Consider the following 23356-nt stretch of genomic DNA (forward strand, 5'->3'; position numbering starts at 1 on the left):
TTTGGGATACTGAGTATTTTCTAGAATCTTGCTGGAAGGATGGTGATGTCACTCTCCAAGTATGTTAGTGTCACTAAACCCCCCAAAAAAATATTTATATTCCATGCCTCCATATGTAGTCACCAGGCTACCTGGAAATGGCAGTGTCACATAGTATATGGTGAAAGTTAAATTGAATAACTGCATTGTTCTAAAGTGGCTACACTGTACCTCCCATGTTATCTCGGCTTATTCATAACGGCTCCTCCCACCCAGCTTCAACCTCTGGTTAATTGAATGACTGCGGGACTAGGAAAAGAGACCATCTTGTGCTGGTCCTCGATGGCTGACACTTGTGGGAGGTACCAGCATAAATGCTGATATGCACATTAGAGAAGGCGCAATATGGTTGATTTACTAAATGCAAATAGACTGTGCACTTTGCAAGTGCAGTTGTCTCAAGGCTTAGTAAATGTGGTAAAGCTTCACTTTGCAAAAAAATATCCAATCGCATGCAAGGGGAAAAAAAAAAAAACAGCACGTTTGCTTGCACATGATTGGATGATGGAAAGTCAGCCGTTTCTCCTCATTTACTAGGCTCTACAGCAGTGGTGTCCAAACTGCGGCCCATGGGCCAAATGCAGTCTTTTGCTTGCCCTTATCTGGCCCTTGGGGCACTATTGCTCCTACTGATGGGAGATACTTTTCTTCCAACTGACACCACCAATGTGACACCTTTTCTCCCACTGACACCAGCAATGGGGCACTATTCCTCCCAATGATGCCAGCGATGGGGCACTTTGCCTCCCCCTGATATTAAATGTGATGTTTACTTCCACTGATCCCAGGAAAATTTCCACTCCCGCTGGCCACAGTTCAGCCCCCCCTAAAAGTCTGAAAGATAATAAATTGGTTCTTTGTTTAGAAAGTTTGGAGACCCCTGCTCTATAGCAGCTTGCAAAGTGCACACTCTGCCTTTAGTAAATCAACCCCAATGTATCTTGAATTAGTAGTATGAGGAGACAAGTGCACATGATCATAATATACGTTAACTGCTTGTAACTAAAAAACGGAAATTTGGGAAAACTGCTTCTGTGGGTAGCATGTGAAGAACAGGATCATCCTGCAGGAAAAAAAAAAGTATTCAAACATTGCTGATTAAAAGCAAGAGGAGGTGATTAGGATATCCTGCTGGGTTGAAATGTTGTGTGTACCCGGGAGGGTTTAGTGACAACTTTTTTCCCAATATTTTTTTGACATTGTTTTGACATTGGATAGGGAGGGCAAAGTAAATAAGCCAATTGTATTGCATAGATGACCTTCAGTATGCTTGTCATGAAAAAATGATTCAAATGGCCTTTTGCTGACCTCTTTTCAAAATTTTGAGTCTCCTAACCTGTAACAAGTATATACATAAGGAATAGTGACATTTTTCTAATGCTCGTTTACAGCTAGTTTGCTCCAAATCTGTGACTCAAAAGTAACACAAACCAAACTAGGCAACTAGAACTTTAAGTAGGAGGCCACGCAGAGTAAGTGTAATGTTTTTTTGCAGCAGCCAAGTATACTTGCCAGACGCCATATATAGAGTTAGTCCAGCCCAAGTTGAAACCCCAGGTGAACTAACAATATGCAAAAAGTGAAAGTGATATTCCTCAAATGGTAATCCCTTTGAAAATCTATCCAGTTGCACAAGATTTTGTCAAGTTTTCTCGGGCAGTTATGACTTGCGTAAGTTAACTTGAATAGTGGAAGAACTGCATTGATGGCCACCTTCCACTCTGCCACAGTGGTAGGCCGAGGGACCTTCCACTTGAGCAGTATAGTCGGCCTAGCATAGAATGCCTGAATAAAATATAAATAGCTTCGCATACTGAGTGTGTGCCATATGTCTAATGTGGTATATAAAACATAAACACACATACTCGCCTCTGTGCCGCAGCCATGGTGCGATGCTGCTGCTGTCCCACACTGGCTCTAAGACCGGGAACTGAGCACTCTCATGACTGCTGATCGCTCGGGTCTTGGTCTTCTCAGAGGGCAGAGCAGTGATTGTCAGTCTCCGCTCCGCCTCTCCAGGGCTGGGTCTCAGTCTTGCGCTGAGAGTTGGAGCCGGCTTTCAAGCAGCTGGGTGGATCCCGACAATATGGTCGGGGTCCTTTTCAGAGCCTATAGCCCGCTTTCAGCTGACTCTGGCTCACAGAAGTACAAAATTAAGTGCACTTCTGTGACCCACAAGAGAAGTGACCAAAAAGCATTGGTCATATTTCTCTTTTAACGCAACATGTGTCAACATACTGCATTGGATCGGGATTATGTAAATATCTCTGTCCAAGGTTTGAGGGGATAACTATTGTGTGCTATCCGTCTAAAGATTAATTCCAGATATGATATGTTTTTACATAGTAACATTGGTTCAGCTTAGAATAGTGGTGTCTTTCAGTCATTTCCAGCTTCCAATGGACATCTGCCAGGTATGGTACTGTATATACATAGTTACATTGGTACAAGCTGGACCAATGCAACTATGTAAAAATACACCATACCTAAGATTGATCTTTAAAAACTTAAGGACCGCACCACGTACATGTACTGCGGCAGGGCGGCCCTTAAGTGCAAAATCACATATCTGTGCGTGATTTCTGTTGTCGGTTCTGGGGCGTGCACGCGCCACCAGTGCCGTGCTCCTGCTGTGATTGGACACAGCGGGAGCCAATCAGCGAGTCCAGCGGCTGTGATGACCGCCGGGACCAGCCGATCGTTCACTGCAGAAGCAGAAAGGTGGTCTGCCTATGTAAACAAGGCAGACCGCCGTTCTTGCATAGGAAGAGAGAGATCTTGTTTTCCTGCTGATCAGGAATACAGATCTCTCTCTTCATCCAGTCAGTCCATCCCCTCACACAGTTAGAAATCACTCCCTAGAAGCACACTTAACCCTTTGATCGCCTTGACGTTAACCCCTTCCCTGACAGTGTCATTTTATACAGTGACTTTTTAAAAAAAAAAAATTTATAATAATATGTAGCAGAATACATATTGGCCTAAACTGATGAAGAAATGTTGTTTCTTTTTTTTTTTTTTTTTTTTTTTTTTGTGTGTGTGTGTTTAGCGCAAAAAATAAAAACCGCAGAGGTGTTCAAAGACCACCAATGGAAAGCTTTATTTGTGGGGGGAAAAAAAAGGGCTTCAATTTTATTTGGGTACAACGTCGCACGCCCGCGCAGTTGTCAGTTAATGTGCCGTATCGCAAAAAATGGCCTGGTCATTGGGGGGGTAAAACCTGCCAGGGCTGAAGTGGTTAAATCCAGTTTTTCTCTAGTAATTCTTAGTGGATAGCATTTCTGCCTTGCAGCACTAAGGTTCTTGGTCGAGTCCCAGTCAGGACACTATCTGCATGGACTTTGTGTGTTCCTGTGATTGTATATACTCAATAACCAGTGCTATGTACCTACTTTTTATACAGCTCCTGTACTGATTCACAATGAGCTAAGATCTAAGTTTTGTAAATACAACGCTCAGCCAAACTTCAAAAATCCCAGGAAGGCGAAGGGAAAAAAGAGTGCATATATTAATTAACAATTAAACAATTGTATATAAAATGCTAATTATGTGCTCAATACTATATACAAAAATGCTCTTAGTTTATACATAAAACCACTTGATTATATATGAAACATCAAACCAATATAAAAAGTCCAAAAAATGCGCACAAAGTCCCAAATAAAGTGCCTTATGCAAGAAAAACGTGCTTTAGTGTACCATGTGCTTACAACCAATGTTGTGCTTTCCACTTTAAGCCTTCATTCACCGTGTGCAGCTTAAACCTTCACACCCACTTACCACATTATATGGACCCTCTGTTGTTTGGGGTCAAAACACTATTAGGATCACGGGAGGGTTCCCCCACTCCTCCACCTCGCTTATTCAACAACACAACCTCAATCCTCTTGCTCTCCAGGGGCTAAACCACTTATCTCTCCTAAGGGGTTCCACCACTATTGTTCTTTACTCATCAGCCAGACCAGTCCGCCAATCACCATCTTTTATTCTCACATGGATGCCAGCATAGGCAAAAAATCCAATAGAACTTTCAAAGTTTAATCATTAAAAACATAAAACTCACAATGCCTCGTGCTGTCTTCCAGCATGAAGATCAATCTCTCATCATTCACAGTTGGTTTGGCGACACCAACTCTGCCTGTGGGATGACATCACGTTTAGCTCCGCTCCAACGCACATTTCACCCGCTCCTGTGATTCTGTTGGTTGCTCCAGTTTCTTTCCACCCACTAGGCTCCTTTACAAAATTTGGCTTAGTATAATATTCTTTTGAGTGCGCCTAAGATAGTTGCCCCAACAGCAGATGAAGTGCTTTGAGTCTCTAGGAAGAAAAGCACTGTATCAATAGCTACCCGTTTAGCCATTTCTTTTGTCTGTCTTATATTTAACCACTTACAGTTGTGCTCATAAGTTACATACCCTGGCAAGAATTTATGATTTCTTGGCCATTTTTCAGAGAATATGAATGATAACACAAACTATTCTTTCACTCATGGTTAGTGTTTGTCTGAAGCCATTTATTATCAATCAACTGTGTTTTACTCTTTTTAAATCGTAATGGCAACAGAAACTACCCAAATGACCCTGATCAAAAGTTTACATACACTGGTGATTTTGGCCTGATAACATGCACACAAGTTGACACGAAGGGGTTTGATTGGCTATTAAAGGTAACCATCCTCATTTGTGTGTGTGTATAAAAGGTCAATGAGTTTCTGGACTCCTGACGGACCCTTGCATCTTTCATCCAGTGCTGCACTGATGTTTCTGGATTCTGAGTCGTGGGGAAAGCAAAAGAATTGTCAAAGGATCTGCGGGAAAAGGTAGTTGAACTGTATAAAGCAGGAAAGGGATATAAAAAGATATCTGAGGAATTGAAAATGCCAATTGGCAGTGTTCAAACTCTAATCAAGAAGTGGAAAATGAGGGGTTCTGTTGAAACCAAACCATGGCCAGGTAGACCAACTAAAATTTCAGCCACAACTGCCAGGAAAATTGTTCAAGATGCAAAGAAAAACCCACAAATAACTTCAGGTGAAATACAGGACTCGCTGAAAACATGTGGTGTGGCTGTTTCAAGATGCACACTAAGGAGGCACTTGAAGAAAGATGGGCTGCATGCTCGAGTCGCCAGAAAAAAGCCATTACTACGCAAATGCCACAAAGTATCCCCTTACAATACGCCAAACAGCACAGAGACAAGCCTCAAACCTTCTGGCTCAAAGTCATTTGGAGTGATGAGACCAAAATTGAGCTTTTTGGCCATAAACGATACATTTGGAGAGGAGTCAACAAGGCCTATGATGAACAGTACACCATTCCTACTGTGAAACATGGAGGTGGATTGCTGATGTTTTGGGGATGTGTGAGCTACAAAGGCACAGGAAATTTGGTCAAAATTTTGGCAAGATGAATGCAGCCAGGAAGCTGCGCATGGGACATTCCAACATGACAATGATCCAAAACACAAGGCCAAGTCGACCTGTCATTGGCTACAGCAGCATAACATTAAGGTTCTCTAGTGGCCATCTCAGTCTCCTGACCTCAATAACATTGAGCCACTCTGGGGAGATCTCAACCATGCAGTTCATGCAAGACAGCCCAAGAATTTACAGGAACTGGAGGCTTTTTGCCAAGAGGAATGGGCAGCTTTACCATCAGAGAAGATAAAGAGCCTCATCCACAAATACCACAAAAGACTTCAAGCTGTCATTGATGTTAAAGGGGGCAATACGCGGTATTAAGAACTGGGGTATGTAAACTTTTTTGATCATGGTCATTTTGATAGTTTCTGTTGTCATTATGATTTCAAAAGAGTAAACACAGTTGATTGATAAAAAAAAAATGGCTTCGGCCAAACACTAACCATGAGCGAAAGAAAAGTTTATCATTCATATTCTCTGAAAAATGGCCAAGAAATCATAAATTCTGCCAGGGTATGTAAAATTTACGAGCACAACTGTAAGTCCTAGAGCTTTTTAAACACACTTCTGCCTGCTATCGCGACCAGGTGTTCATGTACTTCTGTTAAGTCGGCTTGCAGGCTCTGTAAATTCTTTGATACAGCAGTGCCTACTCACAGGGTATAGTGAATATGTGTCACAGAATTCAAGGAAGTGTGTGGGGATCTTCACAAAAGAGTTTGCAAAATACATGATTGTTCAGAATAATGGATATAATTGTAATTCAATGTGGAAATGAATGATTTTACATTTGGTCCATAGATACTTTAGAAAGCAATTTCATGTGTAGAAATAAAAACATGAATGCCACAAGTCTGATATTTGCACTATTTGTCAACGCTATGTCTTTTCTGCAGCTGAAGATCTGGAGGGAAAAACAGAAGAGGAAATTGAAATGATAAAGCTCATGGGTTTTGGCTCTTTTGATAGCACAAAGGTAAGTGTTTTATTTTTTATCACCATGCAACCATATCCCCACATTGTAAATATACAGCGCATTTATAAAGTACTCAGACCCTCTTCGCTTTTTAAAATTTTCTTACTTTGCAACCTTAAACTACAGTTTTTAAATTCATTTTTTCTCATTAATCTACACTCTGTGCCCCGTAATGACAAAGTGAAAACAGCATTTTAGAAATGTTTGCAAATGTATGAAAAAAAAAAAACTGAAATAATACATAAGTATTTAGACCCTTTGCAACCACACCTGAACTCTTGATAGTTGCTGAGATGTTTCTACACCTTGGAGTCCACCTGTGGTAAAAAAAATTGATTTAGAAATGCTCACACCTCTCTATAAAAGGCCTCACAGCCTGGCAATGCATACTGTATCAAAGCAAAAGCCATGAGGTCAAGAGCTGGTCCCCTGACCAAACTGCACAATCAGGGGAGAAGGGCCTTAGTAAGAGAGGTGGCCGAGAACCCCATGGTCACTCTGAGCTCCAGAGATCCTGTGTGGAGATTTCCAGAAGGACAACCGTCACTGCAGCCCTTCACCAATCTGGGCTTTATGGCAGAGGGGCTAGACGGAAGCCTCTTAGTGCAAAACACATAATCGGCCTCTTGGAGTTTGGAAAAAAGCATCTGAAGGACTCTCAGGCTGTGAGGAACTGCATCAATTCTAAAAGTTGTGTCTGGAGGAAACCAGGCACCTCTCATCACTTGCTCGATACCATCCCAACAGTGAAGCATAGTGGTGGCAACATCATGCTGCGGGGGTGTTTTTTTTTTTTTTTTAGCAGCAGGGACTGGGAGATTGTTCAGGGTTGAGGGAAACCTGAATGGAGCAAACTACTGAGACCTCCTCAATGAAAACCTGTTCCACAGCGCTCAGGACCTCAGACTAAGCCGAAGGTTTACCTAACATGACAATGATCCTAAGCGGACAGCCAAGACAATACAGCAGTGGCTTAGGGACAACTGTGAATGTCAGAGTGGCCCTGACTTGAACCCTATTGAGCATCTCTAGAGAAACCTGAAAATGGCTGTCCACAGACGGTCCCCATCCATCCTGACTGAACTTTAGAGGATTTGCAAAGAAGAATGGCGGAAAATCCCCCAATCCAGGTGTGTTTTTTTTTTTTTTTTTTTTTTTCTTCCCCCCCCCCCCACAATGGATCAAAAATGTTAAACACTGGTGAGCGATGTTTTTGAGCGTTTATCGACATTTATCAGCGTTGGAGCATTTTTGCAGGTGAAAAGCTTCTCTCAGAACTCAATAGTTTTGGGTTTTTTTACTGCTCAAAAACGTTACTGCCCAAAAATGCTGATAACAGCCCATGTGTGCATGGACACATAGGATAACATGATGGAGAGTTTGACTGTAGAAAAAAACTTCTACTGCCAAAAACAGCTGCTGTAAAAACGTCCAGTGTGCATGAGGCCTTAATTTTGTATGTATTTGGGTAACTTGTTTCCGTATCTGGGCTGTGGAAGTACTATTTTCTACTTTTGACTACACCCTTCCCGCCCAGTTAAAATTTGCTAAGGTGAGACTCCTTTTGACTATCCTTTGTTTTTTGATATGGAGCTAAATGTCATCCTAGTTCAATTTCCTGCTGTTATACAGTGAGGAAAATAATTACTTGATCCCCTGCAGATTTTGTAACTTTGCCCATTTACAAAGAAATTAAGGGTCTATAATTTGTTCTCATAGATGTATTTTAAATGATAGAGACAGAATATCAACCAAAAATCCAGAAAAAAACACAATACAAATGTTGTTATACATTGAGTTGCAGTTCAGTGAGTAAAATAAGTATTTGATCCCCAAGCAAAACATGACTTCGTACTTGGTGGAGAAACACTGGTTGGTAAGCACAGAGTTAAGCCGTTTCTTGTAGTTGGTTACCAGGTTTGCACACATCTCAGGAGGGATTTAGGTCCTCTCTTCTTTACAGATCTTCTGTAAATCCTTAACCACTAGCTACCCGCCCACTGTCATATGACGGCGGGACGAGGCAGCTGCTCTGGGTGGACCCGGCGATTGCCGGGTAACAGAGCAGGACCGTGGATCTGTGTATGTAAACACACAGCTCCACATCCTGTCAGAGAGGAGACCGATGGTGTGTCCCTTGTATATAGGGACACCGATCGGTCACCTCCCCCACAGTTAGAATCACCTCCTAGGACACACATTTAACCCCTCGATCACCCCCTATTGTTTACCCCTTCCCTGCCAGTCACATTTACACAGTAATCAATGCATTTTTATAGCACGGATCACTGTATAAATGTGAATGGTCCCAAAAATGTGTCAAAAGTGTCCGATATGTCCGCCGCAATATAGCAGTCACAATAAAAATCGCAGATCGCCGCCATTACTAGTAAAAAAAATAAATAAATAAATAAAATAAATAATAAAAATGCTATAAATCTATCCCCTATTTTGTAGACGCTATAACTTTTGTGCAAACCAATCAATATACGCTTATTGCCTATACACAGTATGTAGAAGAATACATATCGGCCTAAACTGAGGAAAAAATTTGTTTTAAAAAAAAAAATTGCATATTTTATTATAACAAAAAGTAAAAAATATTGTTTTTTTTTTTTTTTTTCAAACTTGTCCCTCTTTTTTTGTTTATAGCGCAATAAATAAAAGCCGCAGAGGTGATCAAATACCACTAAAAGAAAGCTCTATTTGTGGGGAAAAAATTATAAAAATTTCACTAGGGTGCAGTGTTGCATGACCGCGCAATTGTCATTCAAAGTGCGACAGTGCTGAAAGCTGAAAAATGGCTTGGGCAGGAAGGGGGTGAAAGTGCCTGGTATTGAGGTGGTTAAAGTGTTACCAAACCCAGTAATATGAAAATATTCATTTTCTTCCTCCAAACACGGTGAGTCGAGTTAATGCCAAAGAGCTCAAATTTGGTCTCATCTGAGCACAGCACTTTCTCCCAATCCCTCTCTGAATCATTTAGACGTTCATTGGCAAACTTCAGATGGGCCTGTACATGTGCCTTCTTGAGGAGGGGGACCTTGCAGGCGCTGCAGGATTTCAGTCCTTTGCGGCGTATTGTGTGACCAGTAGTTTGGTAACTGTGTGGTCCCAACTGCCTTGAGATCACTCACAACATTCACTCCTCCTCCTGTGTAATTCTGGGATGATCCCTCACTTTTCCCATGATTAATCTCTCCCACCCCCCCATGAGGCAAAATCTTGCATGGAGCTCCAGACCGAGGGCGATTGGTTATTTTGTATTTCTTCCATTTGTGAATAATCACTCCATGTTTTTCCTTCTAGCCAAGCTTCTTGCTGATGGTCTTTTAGCCCATTCCAGCTTTGTGCAGGTCTACAATTTTGTCCCTGACATCCTTTGACAGCTCTTTGGTCTTTCCCATGATCGTGAGGTTTGAATGGAAGAAAAATATTCTGTGTACAGGTGTCTTTTATACACATAAGTTGTTGTTGGGAGCACCTTCTTAAATTGACAGGACTAATCTGTGTACCACATGAGCACATACTGTAGCCAGTCCGTGGGAGTCAGAATTATTGTTGGTTGGTAGATTAAATATTTATTTTACTCACTGAGCTGCAACTAAATTTGTATCATATGTTTGTTTGTGTTTTTTTTTTTTTTTTTTTTCCTGATTTTTGGTTGATATTCTGTCTCTAATTTTTATCATAGGTATATTTAAAATGGATAGAGACCCTTTTTTTCTTTGCAGGTGGGCAAATTTACAAAATCTTCAGGGGATCAAATTAATCTTCACCACTGTATGAGGGTGTGCTTTAAAGTGCAGTGTATTATTTTAGTTGTATTCTGAAACAGGCAGTTTGAATAAAAGTGTTTTTAAATGGTAAAGCACTATGGCGCTTTGTTTTCTCTTTGGTGCTGTGGCTTGGAGGAGTGAAGGATAAAATGTACAACTCCCTGGAGGACAAAGGATCCCATTTAAAGGCATGACCCTACATCTTATGTGGGTCATAAACAGTAGGTGAGACCACAACTGGTGTTGGTGATTCACAGAAGGTGGAGGAGTGTGTTGGACATGTCACAAGCGTATAAATGCATATTGGAGGAAAATTTAAGAAAGATGCAAGAGAGACTGTTTCACATGAACAGTTGTATTAATGCATTGGATATGAATGCATTGAAAATTATTTGAGGTTTGGAGTTTATTAATAACTGGGAAATAATTGGTACATAGACCAGATATAAGTTAAAATGCTACATAATTTTGTTAAGTTTTTGTATGCACATTTGAGAGGGACATAAGGTGTGGGTGGCTGCGTTTTTTTTATAATTTAATTTTTTTTTTTTTTCAAATTACATTTCTGAATACCAGTGTAAACTTACAGATGTAATAAAATAGTTTTATTCCTTTGTTGGAACATGGAGGGTTCCTATCCTTCTGCAAACAGCTGGACTCTATTTGCTATACAGCGATATTCCATTTTATGGACAGACCGAGACCTATCCCATAATTGTGCATATCAAGTCATGTAAAAATGGGAACATTCTACAGGCTGATTGTTACATAAAGCATCTTTGGGGCGGTGTGGGAGTGGTGTATACACCACTCCCACACCGCCCCTGCCCATTGAAATGAATGGGCAGCGCTGCCAAAGAGCTTGGTTAGCGCCGCAACATGAGCGCTTTGAACCCTTTAAAAGCTCCCCACTAGCAGCCGAAAAGCGCCACGAAAACGATGGTAAAGCCCTGCTATAATTAGCGGCGCTTTACCACTAACGTGGCGTGGCCATAATGTGAAAGGGGTAGGGTTGGGGAAAAAAATCGATTTTGAATTTTGAATCGAGTTGAGAGGTCAAATCACTTCAAATTTTCAGCAAATTGAATTTTTTTTTTTTTTTTTTAATTTTTCCCCCCCAGGACCCGCGCTGACACCACGCTGGTCCTGGGGAGCTGCGGGCAGAAGTTTTTAGGCAAGGCCGCAGCTACTGCCTAGTCCGCGAGGTGTAAAGTGTGAGGCATGACGAGTTTTTTAAAGTTGTAATTTGTCACAATTTTTTTTTTTTTTTTTTTTTGTTTTTTACATACCCTTACCAGTACAGCATCATATGACTGATGTGGTGGGGATTAAGGACATTTGACTTGTAGTACAGCATCATATGACTGATGTGGTGGGGAATAAGGACGTTTGACTTATGACAGTATGTTAAAAAAATCAAATCTTCTTCCTTTTTTTTTTTTTTTTTTTTTTTTTTTTTTTTTTTTTTTCATACTTTTGTGGTTGTGGTTGTGGAGTGGTTTAGTGTCACTTTGCTGCAAAGTTTTCAGTTGTCATGAATGGGTTACATTCATGACAGCACTGATCTGTTATTGGCTACAGGATGCTGTGATTTGTCTGGGTACCGTGTGATAGCTGTGGGCCAATCAAAGCATAGAGAACACAGCCCTTATGAAAAAATTCTGCTTTGACATTGTGATCATGTGACCGCATAGCGATCACATGATCACTGGGCCCTGAGTACCGTGATCTGCAATCTGCTGTGTCCCATGAAAATATTACATACATTTACGTGATTTTGCCCTGTATTTGTGTTGTAGCAGTCGGCAAGTAGTTAAACATGCTACATTTAATTTTATAAAGCCTGAGAAGGGAACTAAAATTATCCCAGAAAGCTTGCTTGATTAATGACCTATATCCGTCAACAAAGGGTATCACTTAAACTCCAAATATTCTGCATTAATTGATGGCAAACACAGTACATTGCCCGACCGCTTTTGTAAAGGCCACATATACATACTGTAAATTCACAATGCTAACCTTTCTTTCAAGAAAACCTCATTATGGTGTCTTTGAATGTTGTTCCTGTGTATGATCACTCTTGCTTCTTACCTAATAGTATATTCATTCCTCCTAAAATTCAGTAACCACATGCTACAAATTTCTGTCAGTAGAGGTATTCTGTAAATAAGGGTTACCTTCCATGGAAATATAATGTTAAAACATTAGTAGATTAGAAGTATAGGGTTTTTTGTTTTTGTTTTTTTGTTTTTTTTTCTTCCTCCTGTTGGTCCTTTTTCTGCACATAATCGCACATGTATAGTGTTAACAGGGCACATAGAGTACAATTGATTTCTATGTGCCCTGTTCACACCATACATGCGCGTTGTACTGCAGAAAAGCGCAGCTCAACAAACATGGTGTGAGCAAGCCCTAATGTAATGGGTGACCTAATCAACCCATAATGAGTGGAGGGGCGGGCATGCTCAAGGGTAGCTTTTAAAAGGAGAGTCAAGATTCTGCTTTCCTATGGACTGGTTTGAGTTTTCACTGATGGATACCCTTTATTTACAGTAAGTATCAAGTTTATTTTCATTGGTTTCATGTAGTGTTTTCAGGAGTTAGTCATTTTCAAACAGTGCTTGATCAGAGCAGAGCTCCTCCTTTAAATGTCCTTGTTTGAAAACATTTATTAGCTATCATTGGCTAATAAATACTTAACTACAATACATAACATAACATAACATGTTTACCAAATGTGTGCAGGTATTTTTCTGAAAATGAAATATTTTAGGCCCCTTTCACATGGGCGTGTCCGTGTATGGACTTCGGAGGGATTGATCTGTTGATTCCCGCTGAGCCGACGGATGACGGGTCCGTCTCTGCACACTGCAGGGACAGACCTGTCAGATCTCAGCTCTCCTCTATGGGGGATCAGATGAAAATGGACTGCCTGTCCATTTTTCATTCGATCCGCCAGACGGATGGAAAATAGTTTCCATTCGTCTGAATTTAGCGGAGCGGATCTTGCTGGACATGTCACCGCTGACATCCGTCACTCCATAGACCTGCATGGAGCATCCGTTCAGGTCCGCCTAAAAAACTGATAGGCGGACCTGAACGGTCTGCCCGTGTGAAAGGGGCCTTATTGTAATTATTTGCCTATTGTGTGTCTAGTATTCTGTTCTTTGAATTGCAGCTACGTAATTCTTTTAGTACTAAGGCATCCTGCCTAGCACAAAAAAAATGCAGAAAGTCGCAATGAATGTAATCTGTGCAGGATTCATAAAAGGGTGACCGGATGTGCTGGGACTTGTAGTAATACATTAGCCAGAGGGGCCAGTTCTGACCTACAGAGAAAAGTCAGCTGTTGTTCCTTATGCTTTATAGTCTACAGTAAGCGTTACTTCTGCCGGTCATGTCTCTGTCCTCTGCAGATAAGACCCTGTTCTAATGGTCCTTATTAATCTGTTCTTTTACAGGGAAGAAAAGTAGATGGGTCAGTTAATGCATATGCCATAAACGTGTCACAAAAACGAAAGTACAGGTAAGGAATCAAAATGTGACTGCTAGAGGCAAGAGATTGTTAGCTTTGCTGTTAAAGGAACCAGTGTGAATGGTAACCATGTACTTTGTAAACTACAGTTAATGACTAGCCAAACCATCTGCTTTCTTTGGACAGCTAAATGGTGTCATATTTTCATTACAAACACATGTGCAAAGTTTCTAAATCTAAAATTGGGGGTGCACCGAATGGAAATTTTGGTACCAAAAATGGATACACTAGGCCTGAAACCGATACCAAAAATTATTATTTTTTTTTTTTTGTTTTATTAAATTAATACAATTTTGATACATAAGATTGTGTTATATTCGTTATTCATATTTGACTTTTTAATTATAATGAATTTAATGAATAAAAAATAAAATCCAGTAATGTAAAATAAGTACTTAAATAAAAAGTAAGCCACATAAATTCGACATAAAATAAATACTGTAAGTTACTTTCTTTACTTAATTTTGTAACAGTACATATGCTGCTCATTGCACAGTAAATAATAATAAAAAAACAAACAAAAAAAAAACAGGCATAATATAAAATGCCAAAGACTAAGAGCCTCTGTATGAATAGATGTACGGTATTTGCACTGTTTATTGTTCAAAAATAGAATCATAAAACAAGACCGAGGGCCCGCATGGGTTATTATACACATCATCATACTAGATGATATACTACTAAGCCATCAGGTCAGTTATATCAAAGCTTGTTGTCAAAGTAAAACCTCAGCTTCCAGTCCACGATACATCATTCACATCACATAATGAGAGTGGGACAACTGGAAAACCCAACAACAGGCTAACGCGTTTCAAGGACTTGCCTCTTCCTTAGAGCTAGAGCTCCGAGGAGAGGCAAGTCCTCAAAAGACATTGGCCTGGTGGGTTTTTCAGTTGTCCTATAGGTGATGTGATATGATGTATTGTGGACTGGAAGCTTACTTTGACGACAAGGTTGATAAAGTACACCTCTTGGTTTGTTGTATTTTACTTGCCATATTAACTAAGAGAGGTCTTAGAATAATGCACTAGGCTGGTGCGCCCTCCTGTCTTGTTTTATTTCAGACAGTGTGTCCACTGACTTCCCTAGTCATAAGAGGGAGGGCATCAAGGCGAGGTATGTCCAGTGAAGCCAGCAGGGAAAAATGTAGGCAACAGTCTGGGGCCCACTTCCAAGCACCGGAGATTGTGGAGTTGATTTACTAAAATTGGAGAGATTGAAAAATTTTGCTCAGCTGAGTATATTGGCCAATGAGCTTCGAAGTTCTTCAGCTTGTTCAAAGCTTTGACCAAAAAGAACTGGAAGCAGATTTGTTAACCTAACCTTCTACGCAGAGCTGCACCCGATTTTGCACTCTCCAGTTTTAGTAAATCAACCAACCTCTGTGTTCCTATTTCATTTCATATCCCTTTTAATGGCAAAGTTACTGTGCAAAACAAACTGTTATAAAATTAAAAATACAACTAACCATAACAGAATTATGGCAGAAGGCCGTTATTCTGTTTCACAGTTTGTCTGTAAATATAACGTATGATATATATATTTTTTTTTTTTTTCCAACTTGATTGAGAACTAATTTCCTAAGTTCACTCCCTAAGGTGTCAGCGCACTGCATGTGCGATTAAAACGGACTGTATGTAGCTGCGGGTTACATACATAGTCATACAGTATATCGCCCTGTGTTCTGGGTATGGGCGGAGACTTCCCAAAACACAGACTAGTCTACAGTCTGGTCTACAGCAGTGGCACTCAGCAAATCACAGAAAGCAATTTTTTATGATTGACCGAGCGCCGCTGCTGTAGACCAGACTGTAGACTAGTCTGTGTTCCTGGAAGTCTTGGCCCATACCTGGAACACAGTGCAGTTATACTGTATGTATGTATGTATGTATGTATGTATGTAGCCAGCTACAGATGCATACAGTTTCGCACATGCAGTGGGCTGACAGCTTAGGCAGAGACATAGTTTGGCCCAACAACAAACTATGTCATTTATGCAAATAGTAGCCATCCAGGAAGGACGACCACGAGGAACGTCCGCGAGGAACGTACACGCTGTCCACACAGCTAGTGATGTCGCCCTTCGGTGCCCCCACCGCTACTGCGCAATTTTCGGCACCATTATTGGCAATTTTTTTTTTTCTTTCGCCAATGTGCCGAAAACATCATTTTCGGACAATGTGTTTCGCCAGCCCAAGTTTCGGGCATCCCTATCTAAAATGTTATGGTACATTTGGCTCAACGTCTCCACCTCTGATGCCCTAATAGATATGCTATTGCCAGTCTGTAATTCTGCGACTGTACCAATATAGTATTTTCACAATCTGGTCCTAGGGAGTTGCTCAAGTTCTTTCTCTCCTCGCCTCTTTAGGCCATCCTGGGCCTACTCCTCTGCCCCTTCTTCTCTTCTCTTCTCTTTTTTTTTTTTTTACTTTCCTTTTTTATTGTTTCTCTTTTCCTCAAAGTTACCTCACCCCTCAACCTTTAATGTTCACACATTATGCTATTATACTTCTACGCAGGCTGCTAATGACCCGTACACACAATCCAAAAATCAGACGAAAAATGCCGCATTCTAAGCGATCGTACGATAATCTGATTGTTGGTACAGAGCTTTCAAGAGCTGATCATGACAGTTTATGCCATCGGACAAGCACAAACATTTTTCTCGTATGATAGCAGATCGTAAGACTTTGGTTTAATCAGAACAGTTGTCACCTGAAAATACAATACAATACAAATACACTACATTACATCATTCACGACTTTTTTTTTTTTTTTTTTTATTGTACGAGATTTTTCAGAACTTTAGTAACCTCTCCATTTTCGATATGCGACTAGCATGCAAAAAAAATGGACATGTCGTCCGATTTTCCGGTCGTGTGCACAGGCCATTACCCTCCACACCATAATAAATGTAATGTTGTTCTATGCCTTTTCAAGGCTCCATTATTCTTATCGATATCTATTTGATATGAGGGTATACCTCTACTGTTGTTCATTTTTCTTTGTTGTAACCAATAAAGATATATTTGTCTCTGAACTATCAATCTATCCCCATTTAAACTATCAATCGATGCTTATAGATGGCTAGATTAGATTTATCAGTCGTTCTGAGACCCCTCTCCTTTGATGAAGCACATGGCAGCATTTGTCTGTAGGAGGTGTACATTGATTAGACTGAGGCAGTGTTCAGTGTAACACAATGGTTTCCAGGCAACTGTAGCAGGCACACATATGAAGAAATGGGGAAACTCAATATCCCGTCGTTTTACAATTACTGTGTTGTTTTTTTGTTTTGTTTTTTATCACAGTGTAATGAAATCCATTGCTGACATTTAGGACACATTTACAACTACCTAGTCTTTAAAGCGATACATGTTACATGCCAGTCATTCCACCCACATGCAGTATGCGACTCATGTTAATCATTGCATGAAGGTACATTAAAATAGTTGGACTTGGAATCCTCAGTATACGTGCCTTATTTTTTTTCTGAAATGTTAACACTATAATTTAAAGGCTAATATGACCTTTTTATGAAAAATAATTTTAAAAAAAAAATGTAAATTTTTATTCATTTTCCCAACAGGTGTGGCAAGTGAAATTTAACTCGGCTTTCCAAAAAATTGTGGTTACTCAGTTCATTCATGATTCAGCATGGGAGGGGGGGGGGGGGGGGGGGGGATTACTTTTTCTCACAGGGCCAGGCAGGTTTGAACAGCTTTTTTTGCCTTAATAAATTAAATAACCACTTCAGACCCGGGAGATTTTGCTGCTCAACGACCAGGCCATTTTTTTTGTGATACGGCACTGCATCGCTTTAACTGACAATTGAACGGTCGTGTGATGCTGTATCCAAACAAAATTGATGTCCTTTTTTTCCCACAAATGGAACTTTCTGTTGGTGGTATTTGATCACCTCTGTGTGTGGGTTTTTTTTTTTTTTTTTCTTTGCGCTATAAACAAAAGCGTGACAATTTTGAAAGAAACACTATCTTTTACACTTTGCTATAATATCCCAAATTTTTTTTCTCAGTTTAGGCAGATATGTATTCTTCTACATATTTTTGGTAAAAAAATCGCAATAGCCGTATATTGATTAGTTTGCGCAAAAGTTATAGCGTCTACAAAATAGGGAATAGATTTATTATTAATAATAATAATAATATTTTTATTTACTAGTAATGGTGGTGATCTGCAATTATATATATATTTTTTTTAATCGGGACTGCGATATTGTGGCGGACAAATTGGACATTTTTGAGACCATTGACAATTATACAGCGATCAGTGCTATAAATGTCACTGGCAGGGAAGGGGTTAACACTATGGGGCGATCAAGGGGTTAACTGTGTTCCCTAGGTGTGTTCTTACTGGGGGGGGGGGAGGATGGGACTGACTAGGGGAGGAGAGAGATTGGTGTTCATACTTAGTATGAGAACACAATCTCTCTCCTCTCTCCTGTGTGTTTACAATGGTTCTTGCTCTGTCACGAGTGATCACGGGTCCCCGGCAGTCATTGCTCCCGCCAGGCACGCGTGTGCCTCCTACAGCATCTTAAAGGGCTGGCATACAGTTTCGGCGGTTCACCCAGGAGAGCCAACCTGCCACATAGTACAACTGCGGCTGGTCTGGAACTGGTTTAAAAGCTGCATCTTGGATTTACTCGGGTTATCTTTGTGTAATATTAAGATTTGTTTGATCTGAATCATTTGCGTTTGAGAAATATGCAAAAGAATAAAAAAATCAGAAAGGGGGTAAATACTTTTTTCACAGCACTGTATGTATCCCATCTGCTGAATAATTTAATTTGCAATATATTCTTAACCACTTTTGTAATGTAGTACGTCTATTAACCACTTTTGTAACGTGGTACATAAAAAAAATAACTATTCTTTGTATTGATTTTACAATGCTGTTATGTAATAACAGGGTATGCCATGACCATATAACTCCTTTAAGCAGTTAGAACAGGTTTTTGTTTTTTTTACCTTTTTTGGAATAAAGGTTTTACATAATTTAATGAAATATGACCATTTTATAAGAACCCCACTCAGCATTAAATGGTTTGTCTCAAACCTCTAACTTTTTGCTGACCGGTTTGATCTGTTAACCGCTTCCCATCCAGCGTACACATCAAGAGGTTTTTTTTTTGTTTTTTTTTAAAGAGTTTTATTTATTTCAGGTACTTATATAGCGCCATCAATTTACGCAGCGCTTTACATACATTGTACATTCACATCAGTCCCTACCCTCAAGGAGCTTACAATCTAAGGTCCCTAACTCCCATTCATACATACTAGGGACAATTTAGACAGGATCCAATTAACCTACCAGCATGTCTTTGGAGTGTGGGAGGAAACCGGAGTACCCGGAGGAAACCCACGCAGGCACAGGGAGAAGATGCAAACTCCAGGCAGGTAGTGTCGTGGTTGGGATTCGAACCAGCGACCCTTCTTACTGCTAGGTGAAAGTGCTATCCACTACACCACTGTGCCGCCCTGAGTTGTTGATTTGGCTTTTATGTAAAAGTGATCTGAGTGGCTCTACAGCCAACTGATCCCTTTTACAGGTCTTGGAAGGGGGCCTGCCACCGTAAGCATTTGGCTGCCCACAGAGGAGTTTTTTTATATTTTACCAAAAATTGGATACAGGCAGTCCTTGACTTGCAAACTTCCAACTTACATACTTAAAAATGCAGGGAGACAACAGGAAGCCTAGGAAGGGAAGTTCACATCTATCAGAGTAAACACACACTAGATAGAAAGAACTTTCTTTCTACTTGCCATTTACTACGTTACTGCCCATTCAGTGCGAGGGAGGGGGGACTGTAACAGAGAGATCAGATTCCTTCCCTGCCAGACAGGGCTGTGCCATGTGACAAAGCGGTTTCAGGACTTGGACAAATGCAAATTCTTTGGAAGGTAAAATGACTCTCATACGTGTATTTCATCTGTGTATTTGGCTTTTTGCCTGGAGTTCAGCTTTAAGTTCATCTAATTTACTTGTATAGAAAAAAAACGAATAAGGTCACAGTGTAAATAGATTATTTGCTGTGGGAACTGAACAGCTAGCCATAGGATGGTCAGCAGATATCAGGCAGCCTTGTTTGAAAACTGTAAGCTAATGTTCTTCCTCTGTCGTTTTGATTGCAGGCAATATATGAACAGAAAAGGAGGATTCAACAGACCTCTAGATTTCATCGCCTAAATCTTGGCAGCTACAAGTTGGATGTTGTACTGTATGTGTTCTCTGGAGTCTTTTTGCAGTGCAAGTGAAGGGAAACCTGTTTTTGAAATGGAGAGCCATTGCTGTCTAAACATGAAAAAGCTAGTTGTCTGGTTTAAGTACTTTTTGTGTCCCTGACCTAAAACTAATATTCAGTTTAGGGACATCCGAGCGAATTCTAATCTGCATATTGTTCCATGTCGGGTGACTTCAAAATTACTAAAAGTGTTGGAGCAACATGACCGCCAGGGAATTTTTTTTTTTTTTTATTTATTTTTTTTTTTTTTAAGGGGAGCTCTGCGGTGTTGGCTTTCATATATTTTCAGTACAAGATACCTTTAAAACAACACAGTACGCATCTGATCGCTAGTTCTGGGCAGTGTGACATCATTGTTTTGTTCACAGCAATATAATGACAGTGTGGGGACCCACAATAGATGATCACTGTAGTACTCTTTTATTCATGTGCTCACTTCCATATGTGAGATGGTTCTGCTACTTGCCGTTGTTTTTCAAATGAAAGAAATACAAGCATTGCTTTAAATTAGAATCCGATTAAAATTCTTTATTTTGGTTGCTTTGGGTGGTGAAGGGTTTAAACCTGCATCAGATACCTTTTTTTACCGTCAAGGAAATCTGCCTCCACTCTTGTCCTAGCAATGTCGGGTGCTGCTTGCCCAAGAGACTGCTTTCTTGTAGCTTCACACCTTATGGTAGAAGCTCTATAGGAATATATAGACAATCTATGACAGTAGAGAACTTCGGCCTTGGCAGGGAAACAGCTGTCACTGCTGGACAGGATGGGGGTGGAATCTCTATCCGGGAAGACAAAGGACAGCAACCAGATAAAACCTGTCCACTCCATTCAAAAGTCGAAAAATAGAGATGTTTGGTAAGTGAGGCCCTTCTGCTGATAATGAGCAAGTGGCATTGTACCATACCAGGCATGCATAGATTTGCACTTCTTTGTCAGCTGGGAGCATATCCTTTTTTAAAGTGAATAATTACATTTTTTTTTTTTTTTTTGGTATTGTACAGTAAAATGTTTTCAATAAAATGACATTTTTTAAAAATATTTAATGAACACTGGAGTTGATTTATTAAATAAACTGGAGAGTGCAAAATCTGGTGCAGTTGTGCATGATAGCCAATCGGTTTCTAACTTCAGCTTGTTCGATTAAAGAGTTAAACATTCCCCTCTAGGTGATCTATGTACATTACAAGGATTTTAACAAACTTTTTTTTGCATTCCTACCTTTTTGTTATTCTGAAGAAATTCCTGTGTGTTTGTCTGTTTCCATGTGGAAAGTGAATCTAGTGGGAGTGGTTTCAGAATTATCAATCAGCTGTTGTACCTGCAGGGCTCTAATGAGGAAAATTGCAGGGTCAAAATCCCTTTTTAGATGTGATTTCCTATTGGGAGTATCTCTCTCAAAATTTTTGTTGCAGGGGATGCCTGACAGCTCACTTGTATCTTAGTGCAGACTTCTGGGAAAATCAGTGAGCCAATCGCACATTTTGTGTACAGAACACCTCCAGGTAGCCATATTGAATTTTTACATCGGCTGCAGATTGGAAAGGTAATTTTTAATAACTTTCAATTACAATATGACTTGTGTTGCAATTGTATATGCTATATTATTTTTTTTATTTTTTTTTTCGCTCAAGTTAAGTTACCCTTTTTAAGCTTTGACAAAAAAACTGTAAGCTGATTGGTTTCTATGCAGTGTTACACCAGATTTTTCACTCTCCAGTTTTAAGGCCTGTAAACGCGATACAAAAATCGGATGGAAAAATTTGTACGATGAGCTGTCTGCCGATTTTCGGATCGTTAGTACAATGCTTTCGACAGCCGATTTTGCTTTTTCGTCAGAGAAAAGCTGGATGTGCAGACTAATAAAATTTTTGTCGGATGTGAACTCAATGTCCGATTTTCATTTCATTAGTACGATTTTCGTACGAAAAAAAATTGTAAGAGCAAGACTACGTACTACGAGTGCTCAGAAACTAAAGAATACATACAAAACTATTCAACACATTACGTCACTTTTGACGTTGTATTCTGTCGTACAAAAATTTTCGTATTGTGAGTAACCTCTTCACTTTCGACATGAGACTAGCATGCCACAAAAAAAACGGACGTTCAGTCGTCCGAAAATCTAAGCGTGTGTACTAGGCTTTAGTAAATCGACTCCATTGTCCTGACATGCTAGAGCTATTCTTGGCAACCATTGAAACCATTTGATGAACAACTAATGCCAATTAGATAATTTGGGTGAGCTGATATCAGGTCATTTTAAATGTATCTTTAAAAGGTAACTCCACTTTTGTGGAAAAAATAAAGCATGTACAATTGCTACTGAAGCCATATTGTAATTTATTATATTTTTTTTTTTTTTTATTTTCAATCACATCATTTTCTGTAAAATTTCAATGCAATGTGGTAATAGTTGGCGTACAGAACTTCTACAGAAATGTAATGTCCTGCTTGTGTGATTGGCTCACCGATCTTCCCAGAAGTCTGTACTAAGATACAAGTCAGATTTTAGGCATCCCCTGCAACAAAAAAAAATATTTTTGGTAAGATACTCCTAAAGGGTTAATTATGTGTAAAGGGATGCAGACCCTACAACTTTTCTCATTGTAACACTGCAAGTGCATCAGCTGAAGAATAATCATGAAAAAGTCACTCCCTTTCAGATGCACTATGCACACAACAGCCATTTCTTTAGAGCAGAAACACATTGGAATCTGTTACGATCCATTTTTCTTGGTAAAAGTGGAGTTCCTCTTTAATCCAAATTTGTGGGGGTTTTTTTTGTTTGTTTTTTGGCTCTTCACCCTCCAATACATACTGCAATATTTGGGGTCAGTGTACATCCTAAAGTCTGTGTAGTGTAATTTCCCCCATGCTTCCTGCATCCATAACTCGCATTCACATTTATAAGGCAAGTGTGAATTGATGGCTATGTGGAACTTCTTGGTTCCTGCATATTTATTTATTTATTTTAGTATGTGATTGGTCTACAGTGTTTGTTCCAATATCACAAGTAAGCATAGTCCAGAATTGCCAGTATAACAGACAATGAGCATAGGGTACATTGGCACAGTAAAACTATTCTTTGGTTTAAAAAAAAAAAAAAAAAAATGTACAGTGCAGGAAACCTCAGGTTCTTTATATGCATCTCAATGTTTAATTTTGACCAGTGATGGCCCGTCCATACGGGGTGCATGGGTGACGCACACCCCCAATCCATGCGCCCGGCCTTTAATCTACATGCAGGGCACCGAACGCATTGATTTCCATGGGGGTTTCCCAATGGGCAATCCTATTGGCTGCCAAGGATGGAGGAAACGCAGGGAAAGCTGCCGTG

General features: G+C 40.0%; 1 protein-coding gene across 1 annotated transcript in view; it reads left to right on the top strand.

The window, feature by feature from the left end:
- SNRNP27 (small nuclear ribonucleoprotein U4/U6.U5 subunit 27) overlaps window positions 1-22346 on the top strand; it is a 31876-nt gene extending 9530 nt beyond the window's left edge. Inside the window, exons 4-6 of the mRNA XM_073621987.1 lie at window positions 6358-6437; window positions 13678-13742; window positions 19910-22346. Coding sequence (XP_073478088.1) covers window positions 6358-6437; window positions 13678-13742; window positions 19910-19964 — 200 coding nt within the window. The 3' untranslated portion in view covers window positions 19965-22346. The remainder of the gene's footprint in view (window positions 1-6357; window positions 6438-13677; window positions 13743-19909) is intronic.
- The last annotated feature ends 1010 nt before the right edge of the window (window positions 22347-23356 follow it).

This window comes from Aquarana catesbeiana, linkage group LG03 (assembly GCF_042186555.1).
Source record: "Aquarana catesbeiana isolate 2022-GZ linkage group LG03, ASM4218655v1, whole genome shotgun sequence".
Classification (NCBI taxonomy): Eukaryota; Metazoa; Chordata; class Amphibia; order Anura; family Ranidae; genus Aquarana; species Aquarana catesbeiana.